The sequence below is a fragment of the Asterias rubens genome, unplaced genomic scaffold (assembly GCF_902459465.1).
Source record: "Asterias rubens unplaced genomic scaffold, eAstRub1.3, whole genome shotgun sequence".
Classification (NCBI taxonomy): Eukaryota; Metazoa; Echinodermata; class Asteroidea; order Forcipulatida; family Asteriidae; genus Asterias; species Asterias rubens.
In genome coordinates, this window is record NW_022985740.1 from 13,821 (window position 1) to 31,653 (window position 17,833).

The 17,833-nt window shown below is 36.7% G+C and overlaps 3 protein-coding genes and 1 non-coding gene across 4 annotated transcripts; 3 read left to right on the plus strand and 1 right to left on the minus strand.

Moving 5' to 3' along the window:
* Positions 1 to 440: 440 nt before the first annotated feature.
* Positions 441 to 513, minus strand: Trnan-auu. The gene has a single exon. It is a non-coding gene; the product is annotated as a tRNA-Asn (tRNA).
* A 1,639-nt stretch (positions 514 to 2,152) lies between these two features.
* On the plus strand, positions 2,153 to 5,881 carry LOC117306602. The gene is made up of 3 exons (XM_033791088.1): positions 2,153 to 2,332; positions 2,708 to 2,913; positions 4,181 to 5,881. The coding sequence occupies exons 2-3, from the start codon at positions 2,716 to 2,718 to the stop codon at positions 5,879 to 5,881; spliced, it is 1,899 nt and encodes a 632-aa protein (XP_033646979.1). The 5' UTR covers positions 2,153 to 2,332; positions 2,708 to 2,715.
* Positions 5,882 to 10,282: 4,401 nt separating this feature from the next.
* On the plus strand, positions 10,283 to 14,269 carry LOC117306597. Its single transcript, XM_033791081.1, has 3 exons — positions 10,283 to 10,479; positions 11,101 to 11,306; positions 12,557 to 14,269. The coding sequence occupies exons 2-3, from the start codon at positions 11,109 to 11,111 to the stop codon at positions 14,249 to 14,251; spliced, it is 1,893 nt and encodes a 630-aa protein (XP_033646972.1). The 5' UTR covers positions 10,283 to 10,479; positions 11,101 to 11,108; the 3' UTR covers positions 14,252 to 14,269.
* Positions 14,270 to 14,917: 648 nt separating this feature from the next.
* LOC117306601 lies at positions 14,918 to 15,822 on the plus strand. The gene has a single exon (XM_033791087.1). It carries the CDS (start codon positions 14,942 to 14,944, stop codon positions 15,464 to 15,466), a length of 525 nt encoding a protein of 174 aa, XP_033646978.1. The 5' UTR covers positions 14,918 to 14,941; the 3' UTR covers positions 15,467 to 15,822.
* Positions 15,823 to 17,833: the final 2,011 nt, after the last annotated feature.

Genomic DNA, 17,833 nt, shown 5'->3' on the forward strand with positions numbered 1-17,833 from the left:
ATGCATCATGTATTTTGAAAATAAAAGATGGAAAAGCTGATCAAAGAATTAATACATTGCAGCGGTTAAATTTTTGTGACAATTGTGCCATTGCATCTTGTTCACCAAAAGCGTATATATATATATTGTGGTTTATTATTTTATATATATATATATACAGTGACTAGGGTGACAGCTATTGGAGAGAAGGTACTGGTGGGTGTCGGTGGGTTTACTGTAAACATCTGTGACAAGGCCATTAGGAGACTTGGTTATTGTCACATCTAGAAAGTTCACACTGGTGAGAGATTGTTCGGTAGTGAACTTTATGGTGGGGTGAAATGAGTTGATATGGGCAATAATATATATATATCAAATAATATATATATATCAAATAATAAACCACAAGGGAAACTGACTGGGAACATTTTTAAATGATTTTGGATTGAACAAAGAAAAATTGACTAGAGCGGGATTTGAACCAACGACCTCCGGTTTAATGTGCCGTCGCTCTACCAACTGAGCTATCTAGCCCTATGTTGGTGGTCTCCAAATTTTGTCAATATCTTTGTTCGGGGGTGCCTGTCAGAAGCCATTAAACCGCAAACTGCCGTGTAGCCAGGGATCACACCCGGGTAACGATACAACCTAGGAAGCGGCAGACAGGGGATCACCTGTCTATATATATATATATATAATGAATAGGGTAGATGGCCTTAGCTTTCGATCCAATCCGGACCTTCTTCAGAGGCATAAAACAAGTACAAACAAATACATATCCATTTATAGAAAAAGAGAGGGGGAAAGGGATTAAGGAAAGGATCCAGAAAGAAGCGGGAAAATAACAGCCAATCAAAGTTTCTATTTCAGAGACAATATTGGTGGCTATGAACCAATAGGAGTGAAGTGGCGAGGACAAAGTATGTTTAGAATGAAAGGATGGGTTACTGGACCATAAAAGTGGTAAATGTATTGTTCGACAACAATGCAGGGAGACATGAAAGGGTAGGATCAGAGAGCAAGTTGCATCATGATGCAAGTAACAATGGTCAATTAATAAGAATAGCAAGATCAAAGGTATGATGATTTTAAAAATAGGTATGAGGGACCTGTGGAAAAAAAGTGGGGGGGTGTTACTTACATCAGATAGTTACAGTGATGAATTTATAAAAACAACTTTAAACTAGATTAATTTATACTTTATGTACAGAATATATACAACATATAAGTTCTTAGGCAGAAGTGAAGTGGAGGGTAATGAGAAGTTATTTAACACCAGTGTTTATGTTAAGTCCAAAGGGTTTGACTGTCTTGAGTTGGTGAATCCAGTGTGATTCTCTATTCTTACGGTGTGTGTCATCACCATTGCAAGCTTCAATCACCAGAAGTTCAACATCAATGACACTATGATTGGGGCTGTTGAAGTGGATAGAGACTGGGTACGGTTTCTTAGTCTTTATGGAAGAGACATGATTCGCAAAGCGAAGACTAATATATATATATATATATATATATTAAAAAAATATTCATACCAAGGGTCCATTCTGTATGGTCGAGAGGAGATCATATTGGCATGTTTAAATGTGCGAAATAAACATGGTGAGAAGTGTTTCAACATAATGCATGGCATGCAAGAATTTACAGGTGCTTATTAAATCAGGTAATGATTGCTGACAAACAATTGAAAATGTATGTACAGTACTACTTGTACTTTTCATACATTACAAAGTACAGTGAACTTGAAAGCGTAAACTTTTGTTGTTGTTGCTGGATTAAAAACATTGACAACAAAGTGAAAAATGCGTTTACTTCGAAACCATGGCTTGGCTAATGGCTTCAGCTACCACGTAGGATCACTCAGTTATTTTGAAAACATGCCATTTCAGTAAGGGACTTCAATTAGGCAGGCAGAGCACTGTTGCCAGAGCCAAAACCATAGGTTTTAAGCATGAATGTGACACTCTGAAAGACTGGCATCCAGACCGAGATTACTGTTCATTGCGTGACTAGGTACATTTGTAAAGGTAGGAGGAAATAACATGCGTGGGTGTTTTTGTTCAAAATCAATTCATGCTAGAATATGCAAACTCATAAAATGAGGTTGTTTTGTCTGAATGGCTTGACATCACTAGTGAAGTATGCCATTTCTCATCAAGGGAACCCCCTTTTGGGAATAGATTGAGCAATAGCAGCTGAACTTTTACATAAAAAAGACCAACAGACTTTATAACTTTCAGAATTTCATCCAGACTTCTACACTGACAACAGAAAGGAAAATTAACTTCGAATAGTAACTCAAAAACATCTCTAAACATTTAGGATTGGTTTATGAAAACAGTACTTTGACTTCAAGGTGAGTATTAAGTGTTAAAAAAGCAAAGAACTAACTTTAAACCACTAAATAAATTCAAATAGATTTTCCTAAAGTGGATTAAATCAACTACCAGATGTAGCCAATTGTGGATGAATTAAAAAGAAAACACAAAGGAAGCTGACTAGCTAAATTTCAACTAATTTTGAATTGAACAAAGAAAAGTTGACTAGAGCAGGATTTGAACCTGTGACCTCCGGATTATCATGCCAGTGAGTTTACCAACTGAGCTATCCAGCCCTGTGTTGAAGATCTCATGCACATTTAGTTTTTTCCTTGACGTTATATACCCTGACTTACGGACATTGCCGAGTATCAAGTTAATTCAGTTAATTTTGTTTCTTTATTGTTACTTAGAAATAAACATGGATGTTCAGCGTGGACATTGCTGGCGTTGTGAAGTTCAACTGGAACAGACCATTCACTGTCCTGATTGCAAGATGGCGGAGTATTGTAGCTCAACATGTGAACACAGAGACAGAGTTAGACATAGGAGTAGAGAGTGCCCGTTATTTGGAACAAGATCATGCAACAAATGCAATAAGAAGGGTACAATGAAACAGGTAGGATGTATGTTGGCTTCTCCATGTAGCCCTACTTGAAGGTAAAACCCACAAATCTTTTCGAAAAAGCCCATTCTTATATGTGGTTTCCCCACCATTGTGGTTTCCCCACCACTGGTCAGGGCAGAAACCACTAAAATCTGACATTTTGGGGGAAAAATACCACCTTTTTGGTAAAAATATGTCATAACCATGTCAATTCTCATCACACATATGCAAATTTGGTATCAAAATGATGAGAATTGCATGCTGAAATCAATTCTTTTGTCAAAAATAAATTTTCTGAAATGTAAGTCACTGTAATTTTTATTATGTTATCGTGACCTTTGACCCAGTTTTTAAAATAATGTATCATTCCAAAAATCATTGAAATAAAATCACTTAATAGAGCATGTCTTCCTCTATCAGAATCCACTAAGAAACAGTTGGGCTCTTTAAAATTTACAACTTTATGACTATTTTTGTACAAGTCACCATGATCTTTAATATGTTGTCGTGACCTTTGACCCAATTTTTGAAACAAAACACCATTCCAAAAATCAACAAAATAAAAATCACTTGATAGAGCATGTCTTCCTCTATCAGAATCAACCAAGAAACAACTTGGCTCTTCAAAATTTACAATTTTATGACTATTTTTGTACAGTTGTTAGGTTACAAATTAGTCAATTTATATACTTACATAATAAATCCACCAACAAAACTCACTCTTCTGTTTTTAAAGTTACTTAAAGTGTTCATGGTGTGATTTTTGTCTTGTTGATGGCTGATGTGGTTTAACCAGAACCAGAATTTAAATTATCAGCAGTGACGCACCCAGGATTTTTTATTTTGGGGGGTGGGCCATATTTTCCCCAAATATTTCTTTCGAAGATTGTAAAATCAAAAATCAAAACAAATCAAACAAACAAATTGAATACCTTGGAGGGCTGGGATCAATCCCCAAAAAGGTGGTATTTTACCCTAAAAATGTCAGATTTTAGTGGTTTCTGCCCTGACCACATGGTAAGTCCGATCGGGCTAAAAATTTGTGTGCATTCATTGCTCATTAGGACCTACAAGCACAGCAATTTTTATCCAAATCGGAAGACATGAGGTAAAAAAGTGTGTCGGTCTGACATGGAATGACCCATTTAGAAAAAAGTGTTACCTTCAGGCACTATCAGTATCCCTATTTTACATCTTTTTGGTTCAAATCTAGGAATCACAAAAACATAATTTCCAAAATCAAGGTTTATATATTAAATCATTCATTCATTCTTTTCAGTGTGGAGGTTGCAACTACGCATGGTACTGTGACAAGGAATGTCAAAGAAGTGATCGGGCCAATCATAAGAAGTTATGCAAGAAGACAAAGGCAACTACAACAACAGCAGCAGCTAAACTAACACAAAAACACATTTTGATGCGTACCGATAGACTTGGTGGTGCCCCTTATTATTTTGGAAACTGCATTGCTGAAGACTTCTTGCAACTTGCTAACAATGAATGGTCTGATGGGTCAATAAAGAAAACTGACTTGAACAGAGATTATCATATATTGTCAGCTGGTTGCGGAGACTTACGCAACACTGTCTTAACAGCAGCTTCCCTTCCTGCCAGGTACCAAGGAAGTCTTTACATCACTCTCAATGACTTTGACCCTTTTGTCATGGCAAGGAATGTCTTGTTTCTCTTTATGTTGGTTCGGTTTGCAGACACTGAGGGAATTGAGAGCAGTCTGACTACCATCTGGTACTCAGTTCACATTACAAAGAAAGAGTATGACCTGATCAAGACCAGCTTGGATGAGCTCATTCAGATGACCCCTCAAAGCCTCCAAGAGGTCACTCAAGGGTTGGTCAAAGTTCAAGGTGGAGATCTTGCAGTCATGAGTCAAGTTTGGGACAAATGGAGATCACTAGAATGCCAACGAGGGAAACCATCCTCAATAAATCTCAGAAAACAAAGAAAAACTGCATTTGATCAATGTAATAAAGAAATTGGTAAGGGAAGGAAATTCATTCACACAAATTATTTAGAGTCATCCAGTGTTGAAAAGCAAATTGAAGAATGGTTTGACCATGGGATGTTCCTCCCCAAAGAAGAAAAACAAGAACTAATGTCATTTGATAACCCAACACTAACAGGGCGTGAAGCTGACATACCTCAGGGTTGTATAACTGAAATGAAATTCTCAGTCACTCAAAATATAAGCCCAAAGGATTATGCCTTTGTGTACTGTATCAAAACATATTTACATCCCTTCAAAGTGTGGGATTGCTTGAGAGTGAGGGAGTCCGAGACCAGACCCTGCTCATCCCCTATGGTGATGTACCACAACTACATCACAAAACTCCTCCAGAAATTCAAACATCTCATCCAGCAACAACGGCTTTCTTTCCAAATTTCTCTGGCTAACTGTATGGACTTTCCTTCGATTCATAAGTCTCTTAAAATGTCAAACTATGACAGGATATTCACATCCAATCTCAGTGACTACATCGGCTTTGCCAAGCTCCTGCAAAACTTCAAACCCCTTCTTAACCAAAGTAACCGCTCCTCAGTAATTGTTACTGAGACGATAAACTGGATTGAATTTTTCCCTAGCGACACATCTGACAAAGTTGAACTAATTGCTGAATCATACTTAAAGGACACAGGCAGGAATCCTGCCACCCTTCTTGCAAACCTAACTGACGTAGCACCGCCTACCTGGTTAGAGTACTTCGACAATGCCCCTTACTTCATTGCATATCTGCGTGCACAAATCATGGCAGGGGGTCTTGGGATACCACCATTGACTTATTTGCCATCATTTGGTGAAGTGATGAAGTACAATGGTCTAGAAATGCGTGACTTTCGTAAGAAGCTGAATCGTCTTGTCCCATTTCAGTATCGAACCAATGCTCGTGACTTGACCAGAATAAATGCAACTGACAGAGCAGTAGAGTGGTATCTGCCACATCATCTCATCATCATCATCTAGGCATTGTCCATCCACTGCAGGATGTAGCCCTCTGTCAGATCTTTCCAGGTATGCCGTTCCTTTGCTATCCTTGTCCAGGTCCCCCCCACCAACGTTGTTATGTCATCCCTCCATCTTTTCTTCGGTCTGCCCCTGGATCTTTTTCCTACTCGGGGTTGCCATTCTGTGGTTCTTATGGTCCATCTGTTATCTGTCATTCTTGACACATGGCCTGCCCACTTCCATTTCATTGTGCTGACATATTGGATAATGTCTTTGACTTTTGTTATATCCCTAATTGCTTGGTTGGGTATCCGGTCTTGCAGTTTAATCCCTAGCATCCTTCTTTCCATTGCTCTCTGCGTGGTGGCTAATTTCTTGTTTATCTGTTTGGTAGTTGACCATGTTTGGCATCCATATGTTATTGTTGGGAGTACACATAGGTCAAACATTCTTCTCTTCAGGGAAATTGGTAGTTGTTTGTCGCATAAGATTTCTTTGTATCTTCCAAAGAGACCCCATCCTGATTTGATTCTTATGGATACTTCTTCTTTGGTTGTGTCTTGCATTTTTAATGTTTGGCCAAGATACTTGTATTCATGCACTTTCTCTATAATGTCGTTATCGATTCTGACAAGACTTTGGGAGTCGATGTTGGTCATATATTTTGTCTTTCCTTTGTGCATTTTAAGTCCCAGTCGGTTGCTTTCTTTGTGGAGCCTGTTAAATTGTCTTTCCAGGCTTTCGATGGAGCTAGCGAATATAGCCACATCATCTGCAAATCGTAGGTTTGACAGCATCTCTCCATTGATGTTTATTCCTTCCTCCTCCATCTCTGCTTTCTTGAAAACTTCTTCAAGAGTAGCGTTGAAGAGTTTTGGAGACAGTGGGTCGCCTTGTCGGACCCCTCTGGATATCTTGATTTCGGTTGATATTTCATTGTCAAGATGAATTTTAGCTGTAGCATCTGAATATATATCTTCAAGGAGGTTGATGTAGGTTTCATTTATTCCTATGTTCCTTAATGCTCTAAACATTGCTGGATGTTCTATGGAGTCAAAGGCCTTTTCGAAGTCCACAAAGCCGATGTATAGTGGTAAGTTGTATTCGTTTGTCTTCTCTATGATCTGGTTAATTGCTTGCATGTGGTCTGTTGTTGAGTATCCCTTCCTGAATCCTGCTTGATCTCTTGGTTGATTCTCATCTAAGATCCTTTCTATTCTGTTGTGTATTACTCTTATGAATATTTTGTACTGGTGCGAAAGAAGGCTTATTGGCCTATAGTTCTTAACTTCGCTTTTGTCTCCCTTCTTGAAAAGTATGATAATTTTCGCTTCCTTCCAGTCTTTTGGAATCCTTGTTTTGTTCAGAATGTCATTGAATAAGGTGACCATTTCTTGAATGATTACTTCCCCACCTACTACCATTATATCAGTTGTCACTTGATCAGTGCCTGGAGCTTTGTTTCTTTTCATTTGGTTTATAGCTGTTTGGACTTCCGAATGTAGAATTGGTGGTATTTCTATTGCATCCGGGCTTGGTATATTTGTATCTTCTCCTGTCTCTACTTCTATTTTTGAAGCGTACAGTTCTGATCACTAAATTATAGTAAGCAAGAGCAGGTTGACATTACATCATTAAGAGTCGTTATATAAAAATGACTTTCCAAACTGTCACCTGTAAGTGTTACCAAAATCAATAATCAAAGAAATAGCTTAGTTTCAACAAAAGGAAAAATGTCTATGTTGGAAAATTGATGATTAAATCATCGGACTAAGCATTTAGATTTAAATACCAACTTGGTTTTGAGGCAATTTTGTAATCCACTTTAACTTGAGGTAACTTAAAAATGTTTACACTTCATGCTTATGTATATATTACATAAACTGACAATCATTTCAAAGATAGATGGTATCACCCTAATGTACCATCATTTGGTGAAATGATTAGGTAATGGTCTACAAATGCGTGACTTTTGTAAGAAGCTAAATGTGTGACTTTCGTAAGAAGCTGAATCTTCTTGTTCCAGTATTGAGCCAATGTTCATGACTTGACTCCAGTAATAAAAATGCAACTGGCAGAGCAGTGGAGTGGTATGTCCCACGTCCCACATACTGATGGCTAACACAAAAAGAAGTTTGACTTAAGTTCAATATAGCTTATTCTGATTGGGTACATGTATATCGTACTGTAAAGAATCATACTACCCAACATTTTTATGGAATATTTAATGAGGATTGAAGTGGTGTATTTACTCTTAAGTTTTTAGCATTAATTATTAATACGGATTTGCAAGCACCTCGTACATAAACTAAAGTTGTATAATGCCGCATAAATATAAGTAAGTTTTTTGCTTTCAAATGTAAATAACCATACAATTAAATACACAAGTATTGGTAAAGAGATCGTAAGTCAGTAACCAAGTAAATTGATGTATAGCACCTGGGTCAACTTTTGTTCATTCAGTCAAAAAGTTGCGTAACTTGTAGGAAGGTTATGAAGAGTGCATTCTACTTGTGTCATTTTAACTTGGAGTATAGAGCGATCAAACACACCCCTTTAAACATTAGAGACCTAAATTGCTTGTATGACTCAGCGACCAGTAAAAAAAAACCACTCTAATATAATTGTAGCTTTAATAACAATCTGATCAAAGCCAGATTTTAAGTTATAGTATTTAGACTGTAGGAACATTTTCAGTTACAAAGCAGGGTCTAATCTCTGTGGACAAACAATGAGTACAATTGAAACTTTATGAAGAAGTTGTTGGCCTTCGTAGCCTACAATGTTTATGCAAATAAATATGCCTTGCATGCTTTAGTAATTAATAACAATGCATTTTGTGGTGAAGGGTCAAACACAGTAACTAATTTTGACTGTCTGTCAGATATTTTATGCTTTATTATCCAAACTGCTTGTTAATATTTGATGGTGATGGGCTATTATTAATGTTGGAACTAAGAGAGTTATTGTAATTAATTTTATTTGTTTATTTGTTTCAATGATGATTATAATTATAACTTTATTAGCACTTTTTATAAAATCAATAAAAAGCGCTTAAAGGCAGTGGACACTATTGGTAATTGTCAAAGACTAGCCATCACAGTTGGTGTATCTCAACATATGCATAAAATAACTAACCTGTGAAAATTTGAGCTCAATCGGTCATCGAAGTTGCGAGATAATAATGAAAGAAAAAATTACCACTGTCACACGAAGTTGTGTGCGTTTAGATGGTTGATTTCGAGACCTCAAGTTCAAAATCTGAGGTCTCGAAATCAAATTCGTTGAAAATTACATCTTTCTCGAAAACTATGGCACTTCAGAGGGAGCCGTTTCTCACATTGTTTTATACCATCAACCTCTCCCCATTACTCGTTACCAAGTAAAGTTTTATGCCAATAATTATTTTGAGTAATTACCAATAGTGTCCACTGCCTTTAAGAAATACAAACGCAACCAAACAAAAGGGGTACAAAAACTACCCGTTTTTACAAACAATAACAATGCAATGTGTTTGAATTACAATCTAATACAAACAATCTTAAGACTGAAACTGTTTGTGTGCAAAGACGGTCTTACTTATTAACCACAATTATTGTCTACTTTTTAGTTGCAGTGAAATAGGAACAGTTAAACTAAAGGCTTGTTATTGTGAGCTTTGAACAGGACCCCCAAGTGTATGAATTGAAATCTTCCCCAAACCAATGGTGTAAAATATGTTGTTGTTATTGTAGTAAACCGGATTCATCAGTCAATTACATGTCAATACTTGATCAAAGTTACTTTACTTCCTCATTTAGGAAGAAGTTACATGCATGCTAGATAGAGCTAAAGTTTGAACTATGCGCAGAAACAATTTTTCCCCTGATAATTGTATACTAAAAAGGCGTTCAAAGATTGATAAAGATGAAATGACTGCTGAGTTTAAGAGAATAAAATATCAAGGTCTTTGGCAAATATATTTCAGTTTCCTTGGTTGTTCATTCAGGCTCAACTTTGTTGAGCCCTCCCATAAAAAATACTCTACAAGATTTTTTGAATAATAAAAAGCTAACGATATAAGCCTAGAATGCTGAATTAATCTTTTCAAAATTAAATTCAATAGTAAATTTGACACTGAACAAAGTTTGTATTTTTATAAGAATATATAAGAATGACAATGAATAGTGTGTTATCAAAGCCCTAAATATTTGTTCAGCAACATGGTACTTTTTATTATGAGGGTCATTGTGTTGTTTACATTGAATGAGAAAATGTCAACGCTCTAAAGTGTGGTGGCGCTATACAGCCAAGGTCAATGCTACTGTACAACTCTACACTAGTCTGGTTCAATGACCAAAGATTCCTTGACGTCTCTTGTTAAATTTGACAGAGCCTAGTTGGAGATTTTTGGGTCTGGGAACCAGACTAACTCTACAATGGGGAAATACCCAGCACAGTGCAATAACAACCAGGGCTGATACATGGTGCTACATGTCCAAGACTCCTTCTTCCTATGTACATGTATGGATGTTTTTTTTGTGTGCAATAAACCAACTAGAAGTCGACAACAATGAACTCATGATAATTCATCTGGATATCTGTATTAACTGACCCATTTAAAAATATTATACCAGGTGAGTAGGAAAATTGCAAGTTTTTGTTTAAATCGTTGTTAATGTGTAAAATTTGTATTTCAGTATAAGAAGAGTGTGTGTTTTCTATTTTTTTAATTTTTTTATTAAATGAATGCTAAGGTGTTGAATAACTTATAACTTTAATTTTAAACAAAAAACAGTGAGAATATATTCAGAATTTGTACTCAGTGCCATTTTTTATACAGAAGTTATTATCGAGATGCTTGTTTTAGTGTTTACTTATTCTTAAGGCAAGACAGACTTTGAATGTTTTCTTTGAAAAAACAAGTGATACAATGTAGGTAGAAAACATCTCAAAAGTGTGGTTTAATTTAGCAAAACTAAGGCCTGCGCTAAACGTCGCACTTTTGCCGAGCCGAACTCTAATGTTTTCAAATCGATTTGGCAAGAGCGCGACGTATGTCACCGCGTCGAGCCGTACCGTGTAGCACGATAAGGCTTGCCGTGCTACACGGCAGTGCCGAACTTAGGTTTGTGCTAAACGTCCCTCTTTTGTCTAATTTTTTTCCTAATTTTACAACTGTTTGAGTCGACACGACAAAAGTGCGACGTTTAGCGCAGGCCTTAATGTTTTACTATTTTTTTGTCTTTGTTTCTAAGAAATAAACATGGACGTTCAGCGTGGACATTGCTGGCGTTGTGAAGTTCAACTGGAACAGACCATTCACTGTCCTGATTGCAAGATGGCGGAGTATTGTAGCTCAACATGTGAACACAGAGACAGAGTTAGACATAGGAGTAGAGAGTGTCCGTTATTTGGAACAAGATCATGCAACAAATGCAATAAGAAGGGTACAATGAAAGAGGTATGTTGTGAATTTGGAAAGTTCAAGACAAGATTCTCACATATTGTCATGAATGCTGAATATAAGTCAAGCTCAATTCCTTACATCATAAAACTTAATGTGATGAATTGGGGACTATGGGCCACTAGGTGGCAGCAGACATACCAGAGTCTAATAATTTACATTGTTAAAACACTGGGTAGATTTTTGCTGTTTATACACAGAGAGCAAGTTCTAGTGCGCACATTTAGCCGACTACTGACCAGAAACGACCATGCGCAGTGATGCACTCACTCGAAAGACTCGTTTGGAACCTTAGTCAACCATCGGTACCACTGTATTCAACACTCCATTGCCTTCTGTGTTTTCGCTATAGTACCACTGGTTCCCTTCTGCCCTTTACACATATTAGTATGGAACAGGCTGTTGGGACCAAGGAAGAAACCATGGGCATGAGGCTGGTTCCAAAAATGGTCTACCACAGCAGTCAACCAATGGTCGACCAGCCTGGTTTTAGTAAAAAAAAGTCAATCTTTAGTTAACCTTGGTGCACAATCGAACTTGCTCATAGCCTTGGTAGAACGCCAGTATTCTCAAAACTACAACTAACACCCTCAGAATAAAGGCAACAAATGTTATAAAACATTTTTTCATTGGTTTACCTCATTGAAACTGAATCTTCGTTCACGTTCCTTGAATATCATACTTGCAGACTGTCTGGTTGAACAAATCTTTAAAATGTTTTGAGCACACTTTATTTTCATAAATAAAGTGAGAATTGGAGGGTTTTAAGACATCTATCAAAAACGTCTATTTTTATGACTCTTTTTTTAATTTAAGAAGTGTATCAAACATTCTCTATATCCTATCTAATGCGCTGCGTTCTTGACGTAGTGGCACTATACAAATGCCCTATATGTATGTTTGTATGTATGAATCTGTGTGTAAATTAATATTATGTGCATCTAATTCATGTGCATGCTAAAAAATATGCACAACAATGCGAAAAAAGGGCACAGTCTAGAAGAATGTTTCAAAAACTTTTCAAGCACCAAGAAAAGATTTGTTTGAAGGATCGTTTTTGTCAAACCTTATACTTTGATAGCTTTGAAATACTGCATTGAAACTTCTTTTTTACAGTGGGGAGGTTGCAACAATACATGGTGCTATTGTTTAATGTTTTCTCTGGTTTTGATAAATAACAATTGTGATTTTTTATTGGAAAAAAATGAATACACTAACCACTTCAAAATACTATCTATTTCTTTCAGTGTGCAGGTTGCAACATAGCATGGTACTGTAACAGAGAGTGTCAAAGTAGTGATTGGGTCAACCATAAAGCTTTTTGCATCAAGGCCAAGGAAGACATCAAATCAACAGCAGCTCAAATTGGACTATTAAACTTCAGAATGCAAAAAGACAGACAGGGTGGTTCCCCTTATTATTTGGGAAACACTATTGCCAAAGACTTCTTGCAACTTGATAACAATGAATGGTCTGATGGGTCAATAAAGAAAACTGACTTGAACAGGGACTATCATATATTGTCAGCTGGTTGCGGAGACTTACGCAATACTGTCTTGACAGCAGCTTCCCTCCCTGCCAGGTACCAGGGAAGTCTTTACATCACTCTCAATGACTTTGACCCTTTTGTCATGGCAAGGAATGTCTTGTTTCTCTTTATGTTGGTTCGGTTTGCAGACACTGAGGGAATTGAGAGCAGTCTGACTACCATCTGGTACTCAGTTCACATTACAAAGAAAGAGTATGACTTGATCAAGACCAGCTTGGATGAGCTCATTCAGATGACCCCTCAAAGTCTCACAGAGGTCACTCAAGGGTTGGTCAAAGTTCAAGGTAAAGATCTTGCAGTCATGAGTCAAGTTTGGGACAAATGGAGATCACTAGAATGCCAACGAAAGATACAATCCTCAATAAATCTCAGAAAACAAAGACAAACTGCATTTGAGAAATTTAGACAAAAGCATGGGGATAGTGTGAAGTATTGCTATACCAATCCTTCACAGTCACCTGCTGTTAAAAAGCAAACTGAAGAATGGTTTGACCATGGTTTGTTCCTCCCCAAAGAGACGAAACAAGGGACAATGTCATTTGATAACCCAACACTAACCGGACGTGGAGCTTCAACGGATCCAGGTTTTGACATGGTGATTTTGAAAAATCAAAATGCAAGCCCAAAGGATTATGCCTTTGATTACTGTGTCAGACCAGATTCACATCCCTTCAGAGTGTGGGATTGCTTGAGAGTGAGGGAGTCTGAGACCAGACCCTACGCAACCCCTATGGTGATGTACCACAACTACATCACAAACCTGATACAGAAAGTCAAACATCTAATTCAGCAGAGAAGACTTTATATGCAAGTTTCTCTGGCCAACTCTATGGATTTTCCTTCAATTCACAAGTCTCTTAAGATGTCCAACTATGACCGCATCTTCACATCCAATCTTGCTGACTATATTGGTTTTGGGAAGCTTTTACAAACATTTAAACCCCTTCTAAACCAAAGTAACTGCTCCTCAGTAATTGTTACTGAAACAATAAACTGGGCTGAATTTCTACCTCAGGCTGTCTGTAAACCTGAGCACAAAGAATACAAAAGATGTATTGTAGCATATTGTCTGGATACAGGCAGAGATTTAAAAAATCTACTACGTAAATTTGATATTGGACTTCATACCTGGATGGACTACTTTGATAGTTCCGCTTACTTTCTTGCATATCTGCGTGCACAAATTATGGGCGGGGGTTTCGGGGTACCACCATTGACTAAAGTGCCTTCATTTGGCGAAGTGATGAAGTACAATGGTCTAGAAATGCGTGACTTTCGTAAGAAGCTGAATCGTCTTGTACCATTTCAGTATCGAGTCAATGCTCGTGATTTGAACGTTATAACTGCAACTGACAGAGCAGTGGAGTGGTGTCTGCCACACACTGATGGCTAAGTTTAACAAACTTGGTGTATATTTATTGTTGATTTCTGATGTAAATCTTATTTTAATACCCTTGAAAGATGCACCGTCACATAACAAGCAGTGATTGAGTGGGACTTTTGAAAATCAGATAAGTCTTGTACACAGGAAATTACGATAGCTAATATAATTTGACTGAATGAAACCTGTATCAACAACTACAGTAAAAAAAAAAGTAGAGTCGAATCTCTGCAACAAAATAGCTGTAGACTTGAATTTTTGTTTTGAAGTTTTTGGCTTTTGGAGAAATACAATGATGTATGCGTAATAAATTAGTATGCCTGATGAATAGTGTCATTAATTGCAATTGCCTCATTAATTGCAATTGCTTAATAAAAAATTGTATTAAATTATAGATTTGGTAGCCGATTCAATACTAAATTAAGCTACACTTACTCAGAATTTGTGTTGATTGGGAGTGTAATGACGTGGCAACTGAAATAGTTTTTGGACTTGATTTGTTTATTTGCTCTATGTAAAATACTTGTTTACAATGAGTTTTTTAATTATTAACCATGATCATTTATTAATATTAAATTGTAGTGAAATGAAAATAGTTTTACTCGGGCCGCACTGCCATGCTTTTTATGGCACCGGCCACATTTACAAATTTGAGTTTTAAAAATCAATCAAGACTTTCCTTCAGTACATAATTCTCTAAAGATGCCAAACTATGATCGCATCTTCACATCCAATATTGCTGACTATGTTGGGTTTGCCAAGCTCTTGCAAGACTTCAAACCACTTCTTAATTCTAGTAATCACTACTCAGTACTTGTTACTGAGACAATAAACTGGTATAGACTTTTCATTCAGCCTGGGAATGAACTACAAGTTCAACTTTGTACTGAAGCTTACATTCAGGACACAGGCAGGAATTTAGCTGATCTTCTTGTGCTTGACACTGATGTAGCACCTTCTACCTTGTTAGAGTACTTTGATAATGCCCCTCACTTTGTTGGCTATCTGCGTGCACAAATCATGGCAGGGGGTCTTGGGATACCACCATTGACTTATTTGCCATCAAATGGTGAAGTGATGAAGTACAATGGTCTAGAAATGCGTGACTTTCGTAAGAAGCTGAATCGTCTTGTCCCATTTCAGTATCGAACCAATGCTCGTGACTTGACCAGAATAACTGCAACTGACAGAGCAGTAGAGTGGTATCTGCCACATACTGATCACTAAATTATAGTAAGCAAGAGCAGGTTGACATTACATCATTAAGAGTCGTTATATAAAAATGACTTTCCAAACTGTCACCTGTAAGTGTTACCAAAATCAATAATCAAAGAAATAGCTTAGTTTCAACAAAAGGAAAAATGTCTATGTTGGAAAATTGATGATTAAATCATCGGACTAAGCATTTAGATTTAAATACCAACTTGGTTTTGAGGCAATTTTGTAATCCACTTTAACTTGAGGTAACTTAAAAATGTTTACACTTCATGCTTATGTATATATTACATAAACTGACAATCATTTCAAAGATAGATGGTATCACCCTAATGTACCATCATTTGGTGAAATGATTAGGTAATGGTCTACAATTGCGTGACTTTTGTCAGAAGCTAAATGCGTGACTTTCGTAAGAAGCTGAATCTTCTTGTTCCAGTATTGAGCCAATGTTCATGACTTGACTCCAGTAATAAAAATGCAACTGGCAGAGCAGTGGAGTGGTATGTCCCACGTCCCACATACTGATGGCTAACACAAAAAGAAGTTTGACTTAAGTTCAATATAGCTTATTCTGATTGGGTACATGTATATCGTACTGTAAAGAATCATACTACCCAACATTTTTATGGAATATTTAATGAGGATTGAAGTGGTGTATTTACTCTTAAGTTTTTAGCATTAATTATTAATACGGATTTGCAAGCACCTTGTACATAAACTAAAGTTGTATTTTCCTTTAAAAATGCCGCATAAATATAAGTAAGTTTTTTGCTTTCAAATGTAAATAACCATACAATTAAATACACAAGTATTGGTAAAGAGATCGTAAGTTAACCAAGTAAATTGATGTATAGCACCTGGGTCAACTTTTGTTCATTCAGTCAAAAAGTTGCATAACTTGTAGGAAGGTTATGAAGAGTGCATTCTACTTGCTCCATTTTAACTTGGAGTACAGAGCGATCAAACACACCCCTTTAAACATTTAAGCAGCATGGCTCATCGCTAGATCAAAGAAGCAGAACCACATCACCCCCATTCTACAAGAAGTCCATTGACTTCCTGTCAGCGATCGCATACAGTACAAAGTCCTGCTCCTCACGTTCAATGCTGTCCATGGTCTCTCCCCTCATTACATCTCCGAAACTGATAACGCCATACACCCCGACAAGGTCCCTCAGATCCTCTTCACAGCTTCTCCTACAAGTTTCCCCATACAGAACAAAAACGTACGGTAAAAGAGCACTTGCCTTCAGCACACCCACCCTTTGGAACTCTCTTCCTGCTACACTCCGTTCTCAAGTAAACCCCGTCATCTTCAAATCACATCTCAAAACCCACATGTTCACTCAATCTTGTTTGTTATCTTATATTGTTTAGCTTATTTGTTGCTTTCTCTTATATAAATTTGTTTATTCGTTTGTATAGCTCATTGAGAGTACTTGCAGTTCTGAATTGCACTATATAAGTATTTCTTCTTCTTCTTTTTCTTATTATAATTCAAGACCTAAAATTAATCTTGATCATGTGCTTGTATGACTCAGCGACCAGTAAAAAAAAAAAAGACTCCAATATAATTGTTGCTTTAATAACAATCTGATAAAAGCCAGATTTCAAGTTTTAGTATTTAGACTGAATTTAACCTGCAGGAACATTTTCAGTTACAAAGCAGAGTCTAATCTTTGTGGACAAACGACTGTAGAAATGAAACTTTATGAAGAAGTTGCTGGCTTTTGTAGCCTACAATGTTTATGCAAATAAATATGCATTGCATGCTTTAGTAATTAATAGATGCATTTTGTGGTGAAGGGTCAAATACAGTAACTAATTTTGACTGTCTGTCAGATATTTTAATGCTTTATATCAAAACTGCTTGTTCATACTTGATGGTGATGGGCTATTAATGTTGGAACTAAGAGAGTTATTGTAATTAATTTTATTTGTTTATTTGTTAGTTTCAATAAAGATTATAATTATAACCTTATAAGCACTTTTTATAAAATCGATACAAAGCGCTTATTAAGAATTACAAAAGCAACCAAACAAAAGGGGTACAAAAACTACCAGTTTTTACAAACAATAACAATGCAATGTGTTTGAATTACAATCTGATAAGAACAATCTTAAGAATGAAACTGTTTGTGTGCAAAGAAGGTCTTACTTATTAACCACAGTTATGGCCTACTTTTTAGTTGCAGTGAAATAGGAACAGTTAAACTAAAGGCTTGTTATTGTGAGCTTGGAACAGGACCCCCAAGTGTATGAATTGAAATCTTCCCTAAACCACTAGTGTAAAATATGTTTTTGTTATTGTAGTCAATTGAATGTCAATACTTGATCAAAGTTACTTTACTTCCTCATTTAGGAAGAAGTTTCACG